This window comes from Theropithecus gelada, chromosome 15 (genome assembly GCF_003255815.1).
Source record: "Theropithecus gelada isolate Dixy chromosome 15, Tgel_1.0, whole genome shotgun sequence".
Taxonomy (NCBI): Eukaryota; Metazoa; Chordata; class Mammalia; order Primates; family Cercopithecidae; genus Theropithecus; species Theropithecus gelada.
In genome coordinates, this window is record NC_037683.1 from 40,527,707 (window position 1) to 40,543,386 (window position 15,680).

General features: G+C 36.8%; 1 protein-coding gene across 1 annotated transcript in view; it reads right to left on the minus strand.

Annotated features, from left to right (window-relative positions):
- Positions 1-15,680, minus strand: part of TMEFF1 (transmembrane protein with EGF like and two follistatin like domains 1) — a 100,259-nt gene that overhangs the window by 62,078 nt on the left and 22,501 nt on the right. The window contains exons 2-3 of the mRNA XM_025359999.1: positions 12,781-12,890; positions 2,893-3,022 (exon numbers count right to left, since the gene is read on the minus strand). Of these exons, the coding sequence (XP_025215784.1) occupies positions 2,893-3,022; positions 12,781-12,890 (240 nt within the window). The remainder of the gene's footprint in view (positions 1-2,892; positions 3,023-12,780; positions 12,891-15,680) is intronic.

Below are 15,680 nucleotides of genomic sequence, written 5' to 3' on the forward strand. Positions count from 1 at the left end.
TAAAATCTTCATGGGATTTTATGGAAAGTCTTAAATTATGTTCAATTTTGATTAATCAACCACAAAATGACATTTTCTCTGAGTAAATAAGGAGGAAGTAAAAGAGTGATGGAACAGAAAAAAAGAGAAGGAAAAAGGAAACTCAAAATTGTTTTTATGACCAAACTCTTCTTAGGAAAACACCCCTTTATTACTTCAATTCCACATACAATGATTGGGTACATATTATGTGCCAGGCACCATGGTAAATGCGAAGAATAAAATGATAAATAATACATATTCCCAGTATATGAAATACTACTCCCAATCTTTTATTCAAACCATGTCTAATTTTAATAAATATAAAAACTCATACCTTCCTTTGTCTTTTAGAATCCTTAAATAAATCAAATACTGTGGCTATTATGATAACAAGGTAGAAGTCTCCCCGTAGGTTATATTTTGTAAATGGTATGCGTTTCCCCAACCTACAGGATTCCATCCCACCCTGAGATTATGATATACATCCCTAGGCAAGACAGTACCTTCCCACTGAGAAAGCACTGATTTGGCTGGAGGTACTTATGTCAGATGAATGAAATACAATGTGGTATACGTATAGAGATACACCCAAGTTTGTTTACACAAACAAACTCTGCCAGGAGATGTCACAGAAGAAAGATTTCACAGAGGAGAAAAGGCTTAAGACCAACCTTAACCATAAGAAAATGAGTTTTCAAGTAAGGAAAAGAGAATAGTATTTCTACTTCAAGGAATAGGATCCACAAAAGACCAAATAACAAAACACTGCCCACTCAGAAAATAAAATCAATATAGCAGCTTATAACTTTGCTCATTCAATTCTTATTTAACAACCACAGGAGATAATATCCACTTAACAAGTTAAGGAATTGGGGCTCAGAGAGGTTAAGTGATTTGTCCAAGGTCACACAATAAATAAGGGTTGGAGTTAGGTTAAGGTGAGGTCTTGTAACCCTGGTGCAGTGCTCTTTCCAATCTACCACTCTGCCGCCTAATGTTTAACATTGACTGTTTATCAAAGCACTTGGTGTCTTAAACATATGTTCCTCATAAATGAAGCATAATTTGGGATTGGAAAGAACCTCCATATTCCTCTTTAATTTCTAGATCATTCTGTGAAACACAATGTACTTAAAGAAGTATATAAAAACCACACCAAATCATAATCTACTAGCCTCAAAACATAATTTCTCCAAGCACATGATTATTTTAGTGTGTATAGAAAGAATTTGGTCTTACTACAAGAGAGGTCTGGGCTTTTCCCTCTGCTTCCGGAAGGTAACCTACGTCATACCTGATAGGAGGATATTGGTTAAGGGAGGGTGCTGCCCACACTGGAACTTAGTGTTGGGGGTTGGGCCACATTTAAGTCTTAGGGTGGGGGGTTGGTTACACTAGAAAGACCAATCATAAAGAGTAGACCAATCATGGAGTCTACGAGTCACACAGTATTAGTGGACCCAGAGTCTTCAACTAACCACACAACCAACTCATCAATTATACTTACACAATGAGCCCCAATAAAAACTATGAATAGCAGGGTACAATGGCTCACACCTGTAATCCCAGCACTTTGGGAGGCCAAGGCAGGCAGACTGCTTGAGCTCACATGTTCAAGACTAGCCTGGGCTACATGGCAAAACCCTGTCCCTACAAAAAAAAAAGAGCCTGGCATGTTGGCATGTGACTGTAGTCCCAGCTACTCAGGAGATGGAGGTAGGAGGATCCCTTGAGCCTGGGAGGTCAAGGCTGCAGTGAGTCATGATCGTGCCACTGCACACCAGTCTGAGGGACAGAGTGAGACCCAGTCTCATAAAGAAAAAACTATGAACACTGACACTCAGGCAAGCTTTCCCAGCTGGCAATACTCCATGTGCACTGCCACACATTGTAACTAGGAGGAGTTAACACTGTCCATGCCTCCACTGGGAGAGAAAAATCAGCAACTCCATGTTTGGAACATTCCCAGAATCTGTCCTAGGCATCTCTTTCTTTGGCTGATTTTAACATGTATCCTCTCCCTTCATAACCATGCATATAATACCTGTCAGTGAGTCTGTTAGCCCTTCTAGCAAATTATTGAGCCTAGTGGTTAGCTGGGGAACCTCTTGATCTCAGCTGGTGTCAGAAGTGAGAACAACCTTGGAGACTGTCCCCTTTGACTTTGTAGTTGATTGACCCTAAAATTGTCACATTTAGTAAAAGGGACAATTTCTGAACACTGTAATATATAGGGAAAGAAAGGAAGTGGAAATCCCATAAGAATGGCCTTCACCTTTACCACTAACCTCAATATAATAATTCAAGTTACCTCACCTGCATCTCTATCCCCAAACATTAATACAAACACAAGTAAGAAAATAATATTAATAGTTCACCAAATTGACCACTACTAATTCAGGAAGGAAAAAAAAGATGAAGTAAATACAAACAGCATGGGATGAAGAGGTGGCAGAGAAAAAAACTTGGAAAGCAACAATCTGTGATACTGCTAATGAGTTTCTACAGAAATTCCTCACCTCTTTTTAAAAAATCATCAAGACAGATCCCCTATCATTCCCCACTTCAAAGCTCACTCTGTCTAACGTTCAAATCATAAGGCAAAGGACATGAAAAGAAAGTCCCTACAAAAAGGGTGTTAAGCCTTAACAATGTAGTAAGGAGTAACATAAGTCCATACAAGACCACCTGAGGTTAAAAAAAGCAAAAGCAACAACGTTAAATGAGGGCAAAACAGATTCCCCCACTCCCCACAACAACCACCACCAATCCATGCAGCAGTTGTGGAAATATACCTCTGAATCAAAACTCCCTTTTAGAAATGATTCCACCATATTTTCCAAAATTTATTCAGAAGAATATCATACATACCAGAGTAGCATGGTCCTCTTGCTACTACTGTTATCTCTTTCTGGTGCTTACAAGCAGCCCTTCTGAGAAAGCATTCATTTTGATAAGTGTCCCCATTTGATCCACAGACAGGAATGTAATTTGTATGGCACTGCAAAAGAAACAAAAATAAATTCTCAGAACTAGGCATGAATATTAATAGCTTATTTCGCATTCATGAATGCAATACCATAGCATTATGACATACCTCACTACTGAATAGTCTGGTTGTTTTTTTTTTTTTTTTGGTTTGAAAAGAATTATGCTACTTCTTATACTTTTTTTCACATTCATAAGGAAAATAACTACCAACTATCCATAAAAATGAGAATGAAAATCTCTATTTCATTTGCTTGCTACGAAAAACCACTAAGGTAAGAGGAAATTATTGACAATGTAAAGAGTGCTAGTTATGTAATAGCATTTTATTATTATCATAATTCATTTATTCATTCAAACCTAGTCATAAAAATAGAAAAAATTCATTATTCAAAACATCTAGTAGGCAAAGTCCCAAGGTAAATGGTATAGAAGACACAAAGAAATATAGGATGATCTCTGTTCACAGAAACCTTACAATCTTGTAAGAAAGTCATACAAGTAGGAAAAAAACCAATACTGCAAGGCTAGATCATGTAAAAAATCAGTAAGCATGTAATGCCTAATACCGATTATTGTGAGCTGAAGTATTCAAGAAAAGCATGCTCAGAGAAAGTGGAATGTGAACTGAGCCTTGAAGGATGAGTAGAAATAAGAAAGATGAAGAAGAAAAAACACAATACACATCTGAGAAATGACACTGGACCTGCATGTAGGAAAACTTTAAAACATCTACATGGTAGAAATATCATAAATGACTAAAGTTTTAAAATCTGGGGAAAATGCTATAACAATATGATACAAGTTATTATTACTTAAAAAATAGAACATACAAATTAATAAAAATGGGACCAAAAACAGACATGAAATGTTTACAGAAAAATTACAAATGGCCAGTTAATGCATAAAAAATTATTGATCTTCACTAGCAATCAGAGTTGTCCACTAAGATGAGATGCTATTTCCAACTTATAAAATTGGCTATTAAAAAATTCAATTAGGTGGACATACCACCATACCAGTTTTGATCATCTAAATTGGTTCTACTTTGGGGTAACATAATTAAAGAATATGTTTCAAGAATCCTAAAAAAAGAATGCAGTTTTTGATCCAGAATTACACATTTAGAAATCCATGTGACAGAAACCTATACACATTTATTACAGCCATTTCCAACAGAAATTTATAATATCAATAACCTAAAAATCTTAATGTCTAACAAGACAATGTTTAATTGAAGTATAACTGTTCAAGAAATTAATATTACAGTCATTAAGAATTACCTTTTGAACTTAAACAATCCAACAAGCAAAAGGCAAATAATTCTATTTAAAATAGGGCAAAGGACATGAACAGACACTTCTCAAAAGAAGACATACAAGTGACCAATAGACATGAAAAAATGCTCAACATCACTAATCACCAGAGAAATGCAAATCAAAACCACAAGAAAACATCATCTCACAAGTCAAAATGACTATTATTAAAAAGTCAAAATAACAGATGCTGGTGGGACTGCAAAGAAAAGGGAATGCTACACAGATGGGAATGTAAATTAGCTCAGCCACTGTGGAAAGCAGTTTGAAGATTTCTCAAAGAACTTAAAACAGAACTACCATTCAACCCAGCAATCTCATTAGCGGGTATATACCCAAAGGAAAATCAATCATTCTACCAAAAAGACACATGCACCCATATGTTCTTCGCAGCACTATTCACAATAGCAAAGACATGGAATCCATCCAGGTGCCCATCAATGGTGAATTAGATAAAGAACATGTGGTATATATACACCAAGGAATACTACACAACCATAAAAAAAAATGAAATCGTGTCCTCTGCAGCAACATGGATACAGCTGCAGCCCACTATCCTAACTGAGGAACAGAAAACCAAATACCTCATGTTCTCATTAGTGTTAGGTAAACATTGGATACACATGGACATAAATATGGGAACAATAGACACTACTAGAATGGGGAGAGAGGCAGAAGGGCAAGCGCTGAAAACTACCTATTATGTACTGTGCTCACTACCTGGGTGACAGGATCATGCAATAAACCCATCTAACAAACCTACACATGTACCCCCTGAAATTAAAATAAAAGTTGAAGTTTAAAAATAATAATTGTAAAAAAGAATTACCTTTAAAAAAAATATTGTGTGACCAAAAAAGCTAACAAAGTTAGGCAAAAAGCACATATATAATTTCTGGGAATTCTGTACTATTTTTAAATGCATTATGTATTCCACAAAGCTAACTGTAAATGTTTTAAATAATATGATAATACAAAATAAAATATAGCAAGAAAATAAAAGTATATTTATAGCCAATTTAGAAAAAAAAGAATATGCATAAAATAAATCCTGGAATAAAATGTCAATAAATTTTTCATATTATCTATCTTCATGGTTTCCTAGTTCCCTATTTAAGATTTTCCATATTTGTCTATTTTTCTTCAATGAGCAAGACTTAATTTTATCATTTATCTACTTTTAAAAAGTGATCAGATTTACTTTATGAAGCATACATATGGCATGCTACCGTATGTATATGTATACGCACTGGTAAAAACAACTTCTAGTAAAATATTTTATAACCTAGTCGACTTTGCTATACATCCAGTATCAGCAGAATCTTACATCAACTTGTATTAAAATTATCTTTTTATTTTAGGAAGCCTCCTATTATAAACATTCCTCCAGTTTTTCATGGATCACATTCCTTTCTTCTCTTTCCCTAAAATTTACACAATAACTAGTATGATGTCTACATGAGTCAATATGTTACTTTGTAATCATACAATACTCAATTAGCCAAGGAAACTACTATGAGCTCCAAGATATCAAATGCTAAATCTATGAACTTTCCAATCCCACTTTCATTCCTTAACAAACGCTTACTTTCTAAGGTAGTGTTGTGTTCACAAAGGTGCCAATATCGCCCCCTAGGGGTGGCTGTCCCTGTGGAGGCATTCTTGATTGTCACATTGACAGAGGGACCTTACTGTCATTTACCAGACAGATTCCAAGGATGCCTGAAGTACTGCAAAGGAAAGGATAGTTCCATATAACAAAGACAAGTACCACATAACTTCTGGCTATTCATGTAGGAATTTTGACAAGACTTTCCATAATACTACAAATCAGTCTGATCTGTTATACCTTACCCTAATATTGGTTTTTATTCTAGCATCTACTATACATCTACATTTTTGTTTCATGTACTCCTGGTATGAAATTACTTTTAATTTTTCTTTTTTTTTTGAGACGGAGTCTAGCTCTGTCGCCAGGTTGGAGTGCAGTGGCGCAATCTAGGCTCACTGCAATCTCTGCCTCCCAGGTTCAAGCAATTCTCCTGCCTCAGCCTCCTGAGTAGCTGGGATTACAGGCACACATCATCATGCCCAGCTAATTTTAGTATTTTTAGTAGAGATGGGGTTTCACCGTGTTGGCCAGGATGGTCTTGAACTCCTGACCTTGTGATCCACCCACCTCGGCCTCCCAAAGTGCTGGGATTATAGGCATGAGCCACCATGCCTGACCTGCTTTTAATTTTTTTAATCCAAACATTTATTATAAGTAAACATAAACATCTGATGGCTGTATTTTCTTCTATGGTAATTACACCTAAGCATTTACATTCTGAAATATTTATTTTATTATAAATTACTTTTGTTTCTTCTTTACATTGCAATCGTGCATTCAATTCATTTCTTTAATCATGTGTTTATGTAGGTTAATTTATCCATGAATTTCTTCTAAGGATGGTAAAGAAATTGAATATTAAAATGAAGCATTAACTCTGATAGGGCTGAGAATCTCAACATTTATTCAACAGTTTTTATCCAGTAAGCATTAGTCCACAACTTTAAGTGTCCTTTAACTTAACTATCATAACCATGAAGCACACAGTTTAATGTTTAGAGCCAAGGCTATGAAGCCAAAAACGTCTGAATTCAAATCCTGGGCCCACCAACCATGTGACTATGGGCTAGCACCATCACCATGTTCAACAGTGTACAATGGTGTACCTACCTAACAAAGTTGTTATGAAGATAAAATAAGATAATCTGTCTTTGGCATTTCTATCTGACCATGGTACATTCTCAATAAACATTAGCTATTTTTGCTGTTGCTTGTATCATTTCTCAATCATAAGTATTTGCCAACAGTCACTAATAAGTGGAAGAGCCACCAATTCCTCCCAAATGATGTATTTTAACCACTACACACTCAAGTTAGTCAGTGGGGAATTGCCATCTGTCACTTGGTGATACTGAGCAGAGGACTTAATGTCTCTGAAATTCACCCTCACGAGCACATACCTAGGAGTGAGTGTAAGATGGAGAAGCAGACCTGCTGTTGGTCATTCTCAGTTTCCATGAGTCTCTCCTGGAAGCCTCTAATTATGCCAATGGACAAATTATGGGATTTAGACAATTTTAACAACATGTAAATTCCGACTTATGCACTGATGTTGGATTCTAACTCTAACCTAAAGTCTGCTTCCTCTATATTGCCACCCTTGCTGGGAGGAAGAACTCTCCCTTATACCTTTTCTTTAGCTAGAAGAATGTGATGATGTTGCCAGCTATTTTAAGTAGTTTAGAAAGATGGAACAGTGTACAACTCCAAGACTGCATCCATTCAAGCATTTATTGTGTACCTACTGTGTGCCAGGAACTATGCTGAATACAGCAAGTAGAAAATAATAACAAGGTTGTGATGGTTAATTTTATGTGTTAACTTGACTGGGCCCCAGGGTGCCCAGACTAAACATCATTTCTGGGTGTATCTGTGAAAGAATTTCTAGATGAGATTAATATTTGCATCAGTGGATCAAGTAAAGCAGACTGCCCTCCCCAGTGTGAGTGGGCACTATTCAATCCATTAAGGAACTGAATAGAATTCTTCTCTCCTTCTGCTTGACTGTTTAAGCTGGGACATTGATCTTCTCCTGGTGCCCAGGCCTTCAGTCTCAGAAAGGGACTTATACCACTGGCTTTCCTGGGCTAGTATACAGATGACAGACCGTAGGACTTCTCAGCCTCCATAATTAAATAACCTAATTCCTTATTGCTTGCTCTCTCTCACATTCATGTGTGTGTATTCATGTTAGTGTGTGTGTTTGTTTCTCCGGAGAACCGTGACTAATAAAAGGTCTAATAAGAGGGCATGGCACCTAGCAAGAGCAGACATTGATAAATACAGGAAGAAAGATACATAGTTCAGAGAACGCCAGAACAAAGACAAAGAAAGAAAACTGGAAAAAAAAGTCATAGACTCTACTCTATACAAAGTTTTCAGGGAAAGATGCAGTATTAATCATTTTTCTGTATACCAAATTAACAAAAGTGGCTTTGTTTATATATGTGGCAAGATAATAGCTCTTATTAGCAGACTGAAAAAAAAACAATTTGAATTTTTATTTAAAATCCTATCATCTATTAAAATGTATTTAAATAATGTCCCAGAAAGCTTCTATTTAGCACTAAAAGCATGCTGAATCATAAGCAAGTTTTTAAAATGAATTGAAAGATATTGCTAAAGCATCCAGCAGAGAAGGGTTTAATGGGCATGTCGGGTCATTATTTTTAAGCTGGCAATAACCTAAGTCTACCTTGAATAGATTTATAATCTTATAAAGGAAGGCAGAATGGTCAAAGGAAGGTTCACTCGGTAGCAAGATCAAACTATACTGTAAGCCCTGAGGCAGTTTGCTCCTACAAGGCAAAGAACCAATCTTTAAACATCTTTACATCCTCAGCATCTAGTCTCATACCCAGCACAAAGTAAGCACTGGATAAATGTCTAATGGTGTCAACTCCTAATATATTTTCCTTCCTGCTTTGCCACAAGGTAAAAATGTAAGGAATTCAGACAGATCATGGAAGGATTTTCTAGCTGTTCAAGTATATTTTTTAAAAGGTCAAAAAGGCTGTTTCTTTATAATCTTAGAGTTTCAGGGAAATACTTTTCTCAAAAATTGAAGAAAAGCAGGGCTGGGCATAGTAGCTCACACCCATAATCCCAGCATTTTGGGAGGCCGAGGTGGGAAGATTGCTTGAGCCCAGGAGTTCAAGACCAGTCTGGGCAAAAAAAAATTTAAAACTCAGCCAGGTGTGGTGATGGACACCTGTTGTCCCAGCTACTCAGGAGGCTGGGGTGGGAAGATCACTTGAGCACAGGAGGTCAAGGCTACAGTGAGCTCTGATTGTGCCACTGCACTCCAGCCTAGGCAACAGAGTGAGACCCCATCTCAAACAAACAAACAAAAAAAAAGATAGATAAATATGATGTGAAAATCTAAAATTTCTTCGTGTCTAAAATATAAACAAAATGAAAATGAAACTAAGATACACAATTATTTTTGTCAATTAAGAATACATACTGTTAAAAAGAAAAACAAAAAAATGAAATTAGGATAACTTCTTTAAAATATAGAGTTTTTTGGAATCTATTCTTACTGGAAAGGAACAATCTCTAAGATAAATACCATTAAATGATTTAATACTTATAAGGGGAATTAAACAAGTTTATATACACATAAAATGTTTCTAGAAGGAAATGCAAGAAGTAACAGATGTTGCCTCTGAGAAGTTGATACTCTGGAGTGGAAGCTTTTTTTGTTATGTATCTTCTTATATTGTTCAAGTTGTTTACTATGGGCATACATTACTCTTTTTAAAAAATAAATCAAAGCAGTCAGGCATGGTGGCTCACACCTATAATCCCAGCACTTTGGGAGGCCGAGGCAGGTGGATCACGAGGTCAAGAAATCGAGACCATCCTGGCCAACATGGTGAAACCCTGTCTCTACTAAAAACACAAAAATTGGCTGGGTGTGGTGGCACGCACCTGTAGTCCCAGCTACTAGGGAGGCTGAGGCAGGAGAATCACTTGAACCCGGGAGGCGGAGGTTGCAGTGAGCCAAGATCATGCCACTGTACTCCAGCCTGGCAAGAGTGAGACTCCATCTCAAAAAATAAATAAATAAAAATAAATAAATAAATCAAAGCAGCAGGTTCTCTTGAGAGTTTATGCGTTAACAAATATCAAAGGCTCAGGTAATAAGCAATATATATATTCCAATATTGTATTATATAGAGTGTGTGTGTGTGTGTGTGTATATATATATATGCATACACAGATATGTCTTTACAAATCAAGACGAGGGAAAAAGAAAATACTCCAAAAACTAGACAAAGAATATGAAATATTAATTCACAAAAAAAGTCAACAAATATATGGCACATTTTTAATTTCTCTAGTAATCAAATGCAAATAAAAATTGTTTTTGCCTTTCAGATTTATTAAATTTAAAAGGACCAACAAAATCCACAACCAAAAGGTTGAGGGGAAATAGGACATCTGATATGAGGCTACTGGTGAGAATGTTAATCTGCACATGAGCATCTATTGGCCCAACAATTCCACCTCAAGGAATTTAACCTAAGGAAATACAGCAGCTGAAGAGGCGAACAGCCCCAGTCTTCCCCACACAGGGTGGCTAAATCTCCAACAAAACCCACCATCTTTCTTTTAACAAACCGGAGAACAGAGTTGAGGACAACCACAGCCACTAAAAAGTGAGAGGGAAATCTCGGAAAGGAGAGAGTTTGAGGGGAGTCCCAGGTTCCACATATAAACACAGAGCACACTTCTGGCTGACCCCTAAACCACACATGGGATAGACTCCAAGTAGCCCCTGCGAGGCTAAAAGAACTGAATTGATACTTGTGTTGCTGCCCACCACAAGTAAGGCAGAATTTGCAGTTTGAGTTCAGCCAACTGTTTCAAAAATAACGATAATCTTCAAAGAACATAACAAAACCCACACACTCTAAAACATATGATTCACAATGTATAGGATAAATCCAAAGTTACTCTAACGTGAAGAAACAGGAAAATATGGTCCATTCTCATATGAGAAAACAATCAACAGAGGCAATACCTGAGGATGTCCTAGATGTGGACATGAGCAGACATATTTTAAAGCAGCAATAACATGTACGCTCAAGGAAAATATGCTTACAGTGAATGAAAAGAGGAAATCCCAGCAGGTAAACAGAAACTCTAAATTCTAAACATAAAAAATCTACAATTAAAAACTCACTGGATAGGAAGAATGGAGATGACAGAAGAAAGGATTAGTTAACCTGAAGACAGATCAATAAAAATTATCTAATGTAAAGAACAGGAAAAACAATTGGGAAAAAAATGAACGGAGTATCCGGGACCTTGAGACATTATCAAAAGGTCTAACATACATCATGGAAGTCCCAGATTACAAGAAATAATAAGCAGAAAAAAATATTTCAAGAAATAATTCTCAAACTGGGTAACAAATAGATTTCAGAAGCTCTGCCAACCCCAAGCATGGTAAGTTCAAGGAAAACCACACCATAGTACTTAATAGTCAAACACAGTAAAGAGAAAATCTTAAAAGCAGTCAGAGAAAAATGACGCATTAGGTTCAGGGGGAAAACAGTTCGAATTATCACCGACTTCTCATTTCGTTCTGGCTAAAGTCACCTTCCATGTTATGCAGAGTTCTACAGAAAGGTGCTCTTGGCAAAGAAATGATGTCCCCAGCCAACAGGCAGCAGGGATCTGAAGCCAGCCAAAAGCTACCTAAGAAAGCTTGGCAGAAGGTGGCTGATGTGAAAATGCCCAAGAGAAACCCTCCTATCATTCTATGTAATTGAATGTAAAGCCCCTTTGGACTATGAAGAAACTGGCTGGACAACAGTATACCTACCTACCCTTCCTCCTTTACCTAAACTCTCCACTTCTTTTAATTAAAATAAACCACCTGATGGTTTACAGTTTTCAAAGATGTTTCATATGCAAGCTTTCTTTCCAATTTTGATTCTCATTACAGAATCATAAGTAAGGGCAGGAAACGTGCCTTCACTTTTCCGATAGAATACTGATGCCAAGAAAATTACCTGAGATCATACAGAAATTTGCCTGAGGTCACAGGGTTACCAGAAATACTAACTCTCCTATGCTTTCATTCTGGATTTCTGTACCCTTTCTTCCCCTCAAAATCCAAATGGTGGGCATGTTTAGAAGAAAATTGTGAGTAGAAAAAAAATTCTAGTTCCTTTTTCGTCTCATATTAAATCAACCATCAGAGACCATCTTGTAAGAAACATTCTGAAGTCTGATTACCATTTAACCAAAGAAAATAAAAAGAAAGAATTAAACATAACATATTTCCTTTGTTTTACTTTTTTAGACAACAGAATCACAACTAAAAGAGCATCTGAAAAGCAAAACTATTTACACTCTTAGTTTGAGGTTCCACTTGCTATTCCAGCTCTAACCTTGACTTACCCCGAGTCTCCAAGTGAGTCAAGTTCTGTGGCCTGAAGAGATGATACAGCAACAAATAAGAATGGAAGGGAAAGAGACAGACTAGAAGGAGAAGAAAAGGAAAAAGATGCCAACATTTAAAATAAGAGACTCTAGTTCAACCTGTACCTTCTTTCCTTTCAGTGACAATTATACCTTACATTTAAATAGAAATTTGATATTTTTTCAAAGAATTGTCACATCTATTATTGTCAATCCGTTCTCTCAATTCCATGCAAGCAGCATGGAAGACACAAATAACAGGGCATCATCTGACAAAAAAGAACTGAGGGACTGTGAACCCAATTTCTTTATGGGGTTCAAGATGTTTTAGATTTCTTAATTTGAAGAATTTAGAATTATAAAATATGAATATAAAACTTTTCAAAATAAGTTGGGTTTCCTCACCTGAAATTGGCATGCACATTTCAAACCATCTCCATCTTCTTTACAGACTCCTCCATATTTACATGATGACTCATCACAAACTCTTACATCAGACTCCCTCACATTTAATTCTGCAAAAGAAAAAAACTGTTTGACATATATATTTGGATTTCTATTACACATATGTGTGTGTGTTGACATATATATTTGGATTTCTATTACACATATGTGTGTGTGTATGAAAAAGTCCTTAAAATGTATTGAGCCCCCCCATTCAGAAGTGTAATAAGACATAAATAAACAAAAAGAAATTCTGTAAGACACAAAATGCTCAGTATTCCCCAAACAGAATCCTGCATAATAATGAGCCTAAAAGTAACTCAAAATAGAACTCGAAATTTCAGGACTTAACATAATTTCCAAAGGTAAATCTGTAGAATTCTTCTATTTGGCCTTCTAAGACCTTAAGATAACAATCTTACTATTTCTTATTTAACATTTTAGGTTATTTTTCTAGTAAGTTACTTTTAAGGCTAATGAAAATTAACAGTAATATTAACTAAATGAGATAAAAAATTATCTTAATTCTTTTGGTATTCAGAATAAATTTTGGGTGATCATTATTAATTCTAGACAAACTATTTTAACTACAAAAGAACAGTGAATTTGAATTTCAGACAATAAATAGGCAGCATTTATGTATACAGAATTAAAGAGATTCAAAATCTTACTAGACTCAAAACTTTTAATGGACTGATTTAAGTTGACTCTATCAAAGCAAGCAGAGCCAATCAACAATATCAGCATTCTGTGGTCATTTTGCTCCTGCTCCGACATTAAGCATCAAATTAAGCTTCAAGGTTGTGCTTGGAGCTGCCAATCAGTGAAAGTGGATGAAAATCACTACAATGCAATTTTCATATCCTTTCTATGGGAAATGAGAGCTTACAAAAACAAATGCACTTAGGTAAACAATAAACAAATGACTGTTTAAAAAAAAAAAAAGAAAAAATCCCAGTGTAGTGGTGAATACATGAGTCTGGGAGCAGAGAGAGTCCTAGGTTAACTCCTGATTCTCCTGCTCAAAAGCTGAGACTCTGGGAAAAGAGCAAGGACTCCTATATCTCTAGATCATGATGAGGTCCTGGCAAAGAGATCTAAGGGAGCACTTCTCCAGTTATCCCCATTCCTGGTTGTTTTCTATTTCTAGATTTCAAAGCAGACTCAGTAAAGTAAGTCAAGGGAATTCTACGTCCGGTGACAACTGTCCTAGTGACATTTCATTACCTCTCCCTACCCCATTTGTTCTCACTGCTCTGCAGTGGTGTCTTGGGTCTCCCACTCCCAGCTGACCCTCCGAGGAGCTGGCAATCAAGTACCTGAATCCCTAAGGAGTTGATAGTCAACAGTACTTACTTGAGTAGTCACTGTCAACTAAGCACTTTACAAGGGTAGGATCACGTGTAGGTGGGTTACAAAAAAAAATCATAATTATCTTCCTTAAATGATCTCAGGTGGGTTACAAAAGCTTATTTTCCTTAAATGATCTCAGGTGTACAGAATTGGATTAAAGTTCAAGCATTTACAAAAAAAAAAAAAAAAAAAAAAAAAGACATGAGTGGAAACTTAAAGCAAGAGAAAGCTAACACAAGCATTTTGTTATTCTTACTGTTCCACAAACTATTCCAGGTAGAGAAGGCCATCTTTCATTCCTCATCACCCTGGCTGTAGGAAGCTTTATGTCCTTGGTTCTCCTTACCTCCCCATTTTTGCTATCTCTTCCCTTTCCCCCTTGACCATTTGCTTTAGCTCTTGAGGCTCAATCCTACGTAAAGGATTTTTCACCCTATCTACCCACACTTCTGCTAGGAACTTGAACAAGGTCTGGTTCCATTTACTATCAAATACACATCTTCAGACCAAAGGAAGATAACAAAATATTAATAAAGAACTGCCCTGGAAAAGAGGGTAAAAATGTACAATATCTGCTCAACTAAGAACTTAACCAACTTTAGGGGCTAGAGAAACAAGAACTGCACAATTTGACTAATGAAATACAGTGCATTTGTCTTTTCTCCTTTCTTTGTAGGCTTAAAGTTTACACTGGGTTCTATTACAATCAGACATAAAAAAACAAGAATAAGTCAAGTTTTTATTTTGTCTGTGAGGCAAGATAATGCTCTGAGTTATGATTTGCCACTTTGAGACTCCTGAATTGTAATGTTTTATCTGTTGTACTTTACAGGTACAGTGGATTGCAAGCTAGAACCTAAACCATCCCTGCCACCAAGAGTCATGTGTGGTAACCCCAAGGAATGTTTGTATGAGGGACTACAGAATACTTTAGGGGAATAATCATCCCTGCTAATGTGAGGCAGAAAAGCTTGGTCCCATGGGCTGGGTGCGGTGGCTCACGCCTTTGGGAGGCTGAGCCAGGTAGATCACCTGAAGTCAGGAGTTCGAGACCAGCTTGGTTAACATGGTGAAACCCCATCTCTACTAAAAATAAAAAACTTAGCTGGGCATGGTGGTACATGCCTGTAGTCCCAGCTACTTGGGAGGGTGGGGTGGGAGGATCGCTTGAACCCAGCAGGCAGAGGCTGCACTGAGGAGAGAGTGTGCCACTGCACTCCAGCCTGATAGAAAGAGTAAGACTCTGTCTCAAAAAAAAAGAGCTTGGTCCCATAAACACAGCCTTGAACAAGAGAAGTGACCCCAAGCATAGTCCCTTCTCAAGACTTGGTTTGCTCCTCCAGCCAGCCCCAAGAACTCATAACAGAGACAGAGGAGCTACAACAAAGAAACTAAAGAATGATTTTCACTAAAAACGAAGTGACAAGCTCTGCTTTGATGCTCACATGACAAGACATAATACATGGCGAGAAAGGAGCTGGGACACATCAACAGCCCCCGAATATCAG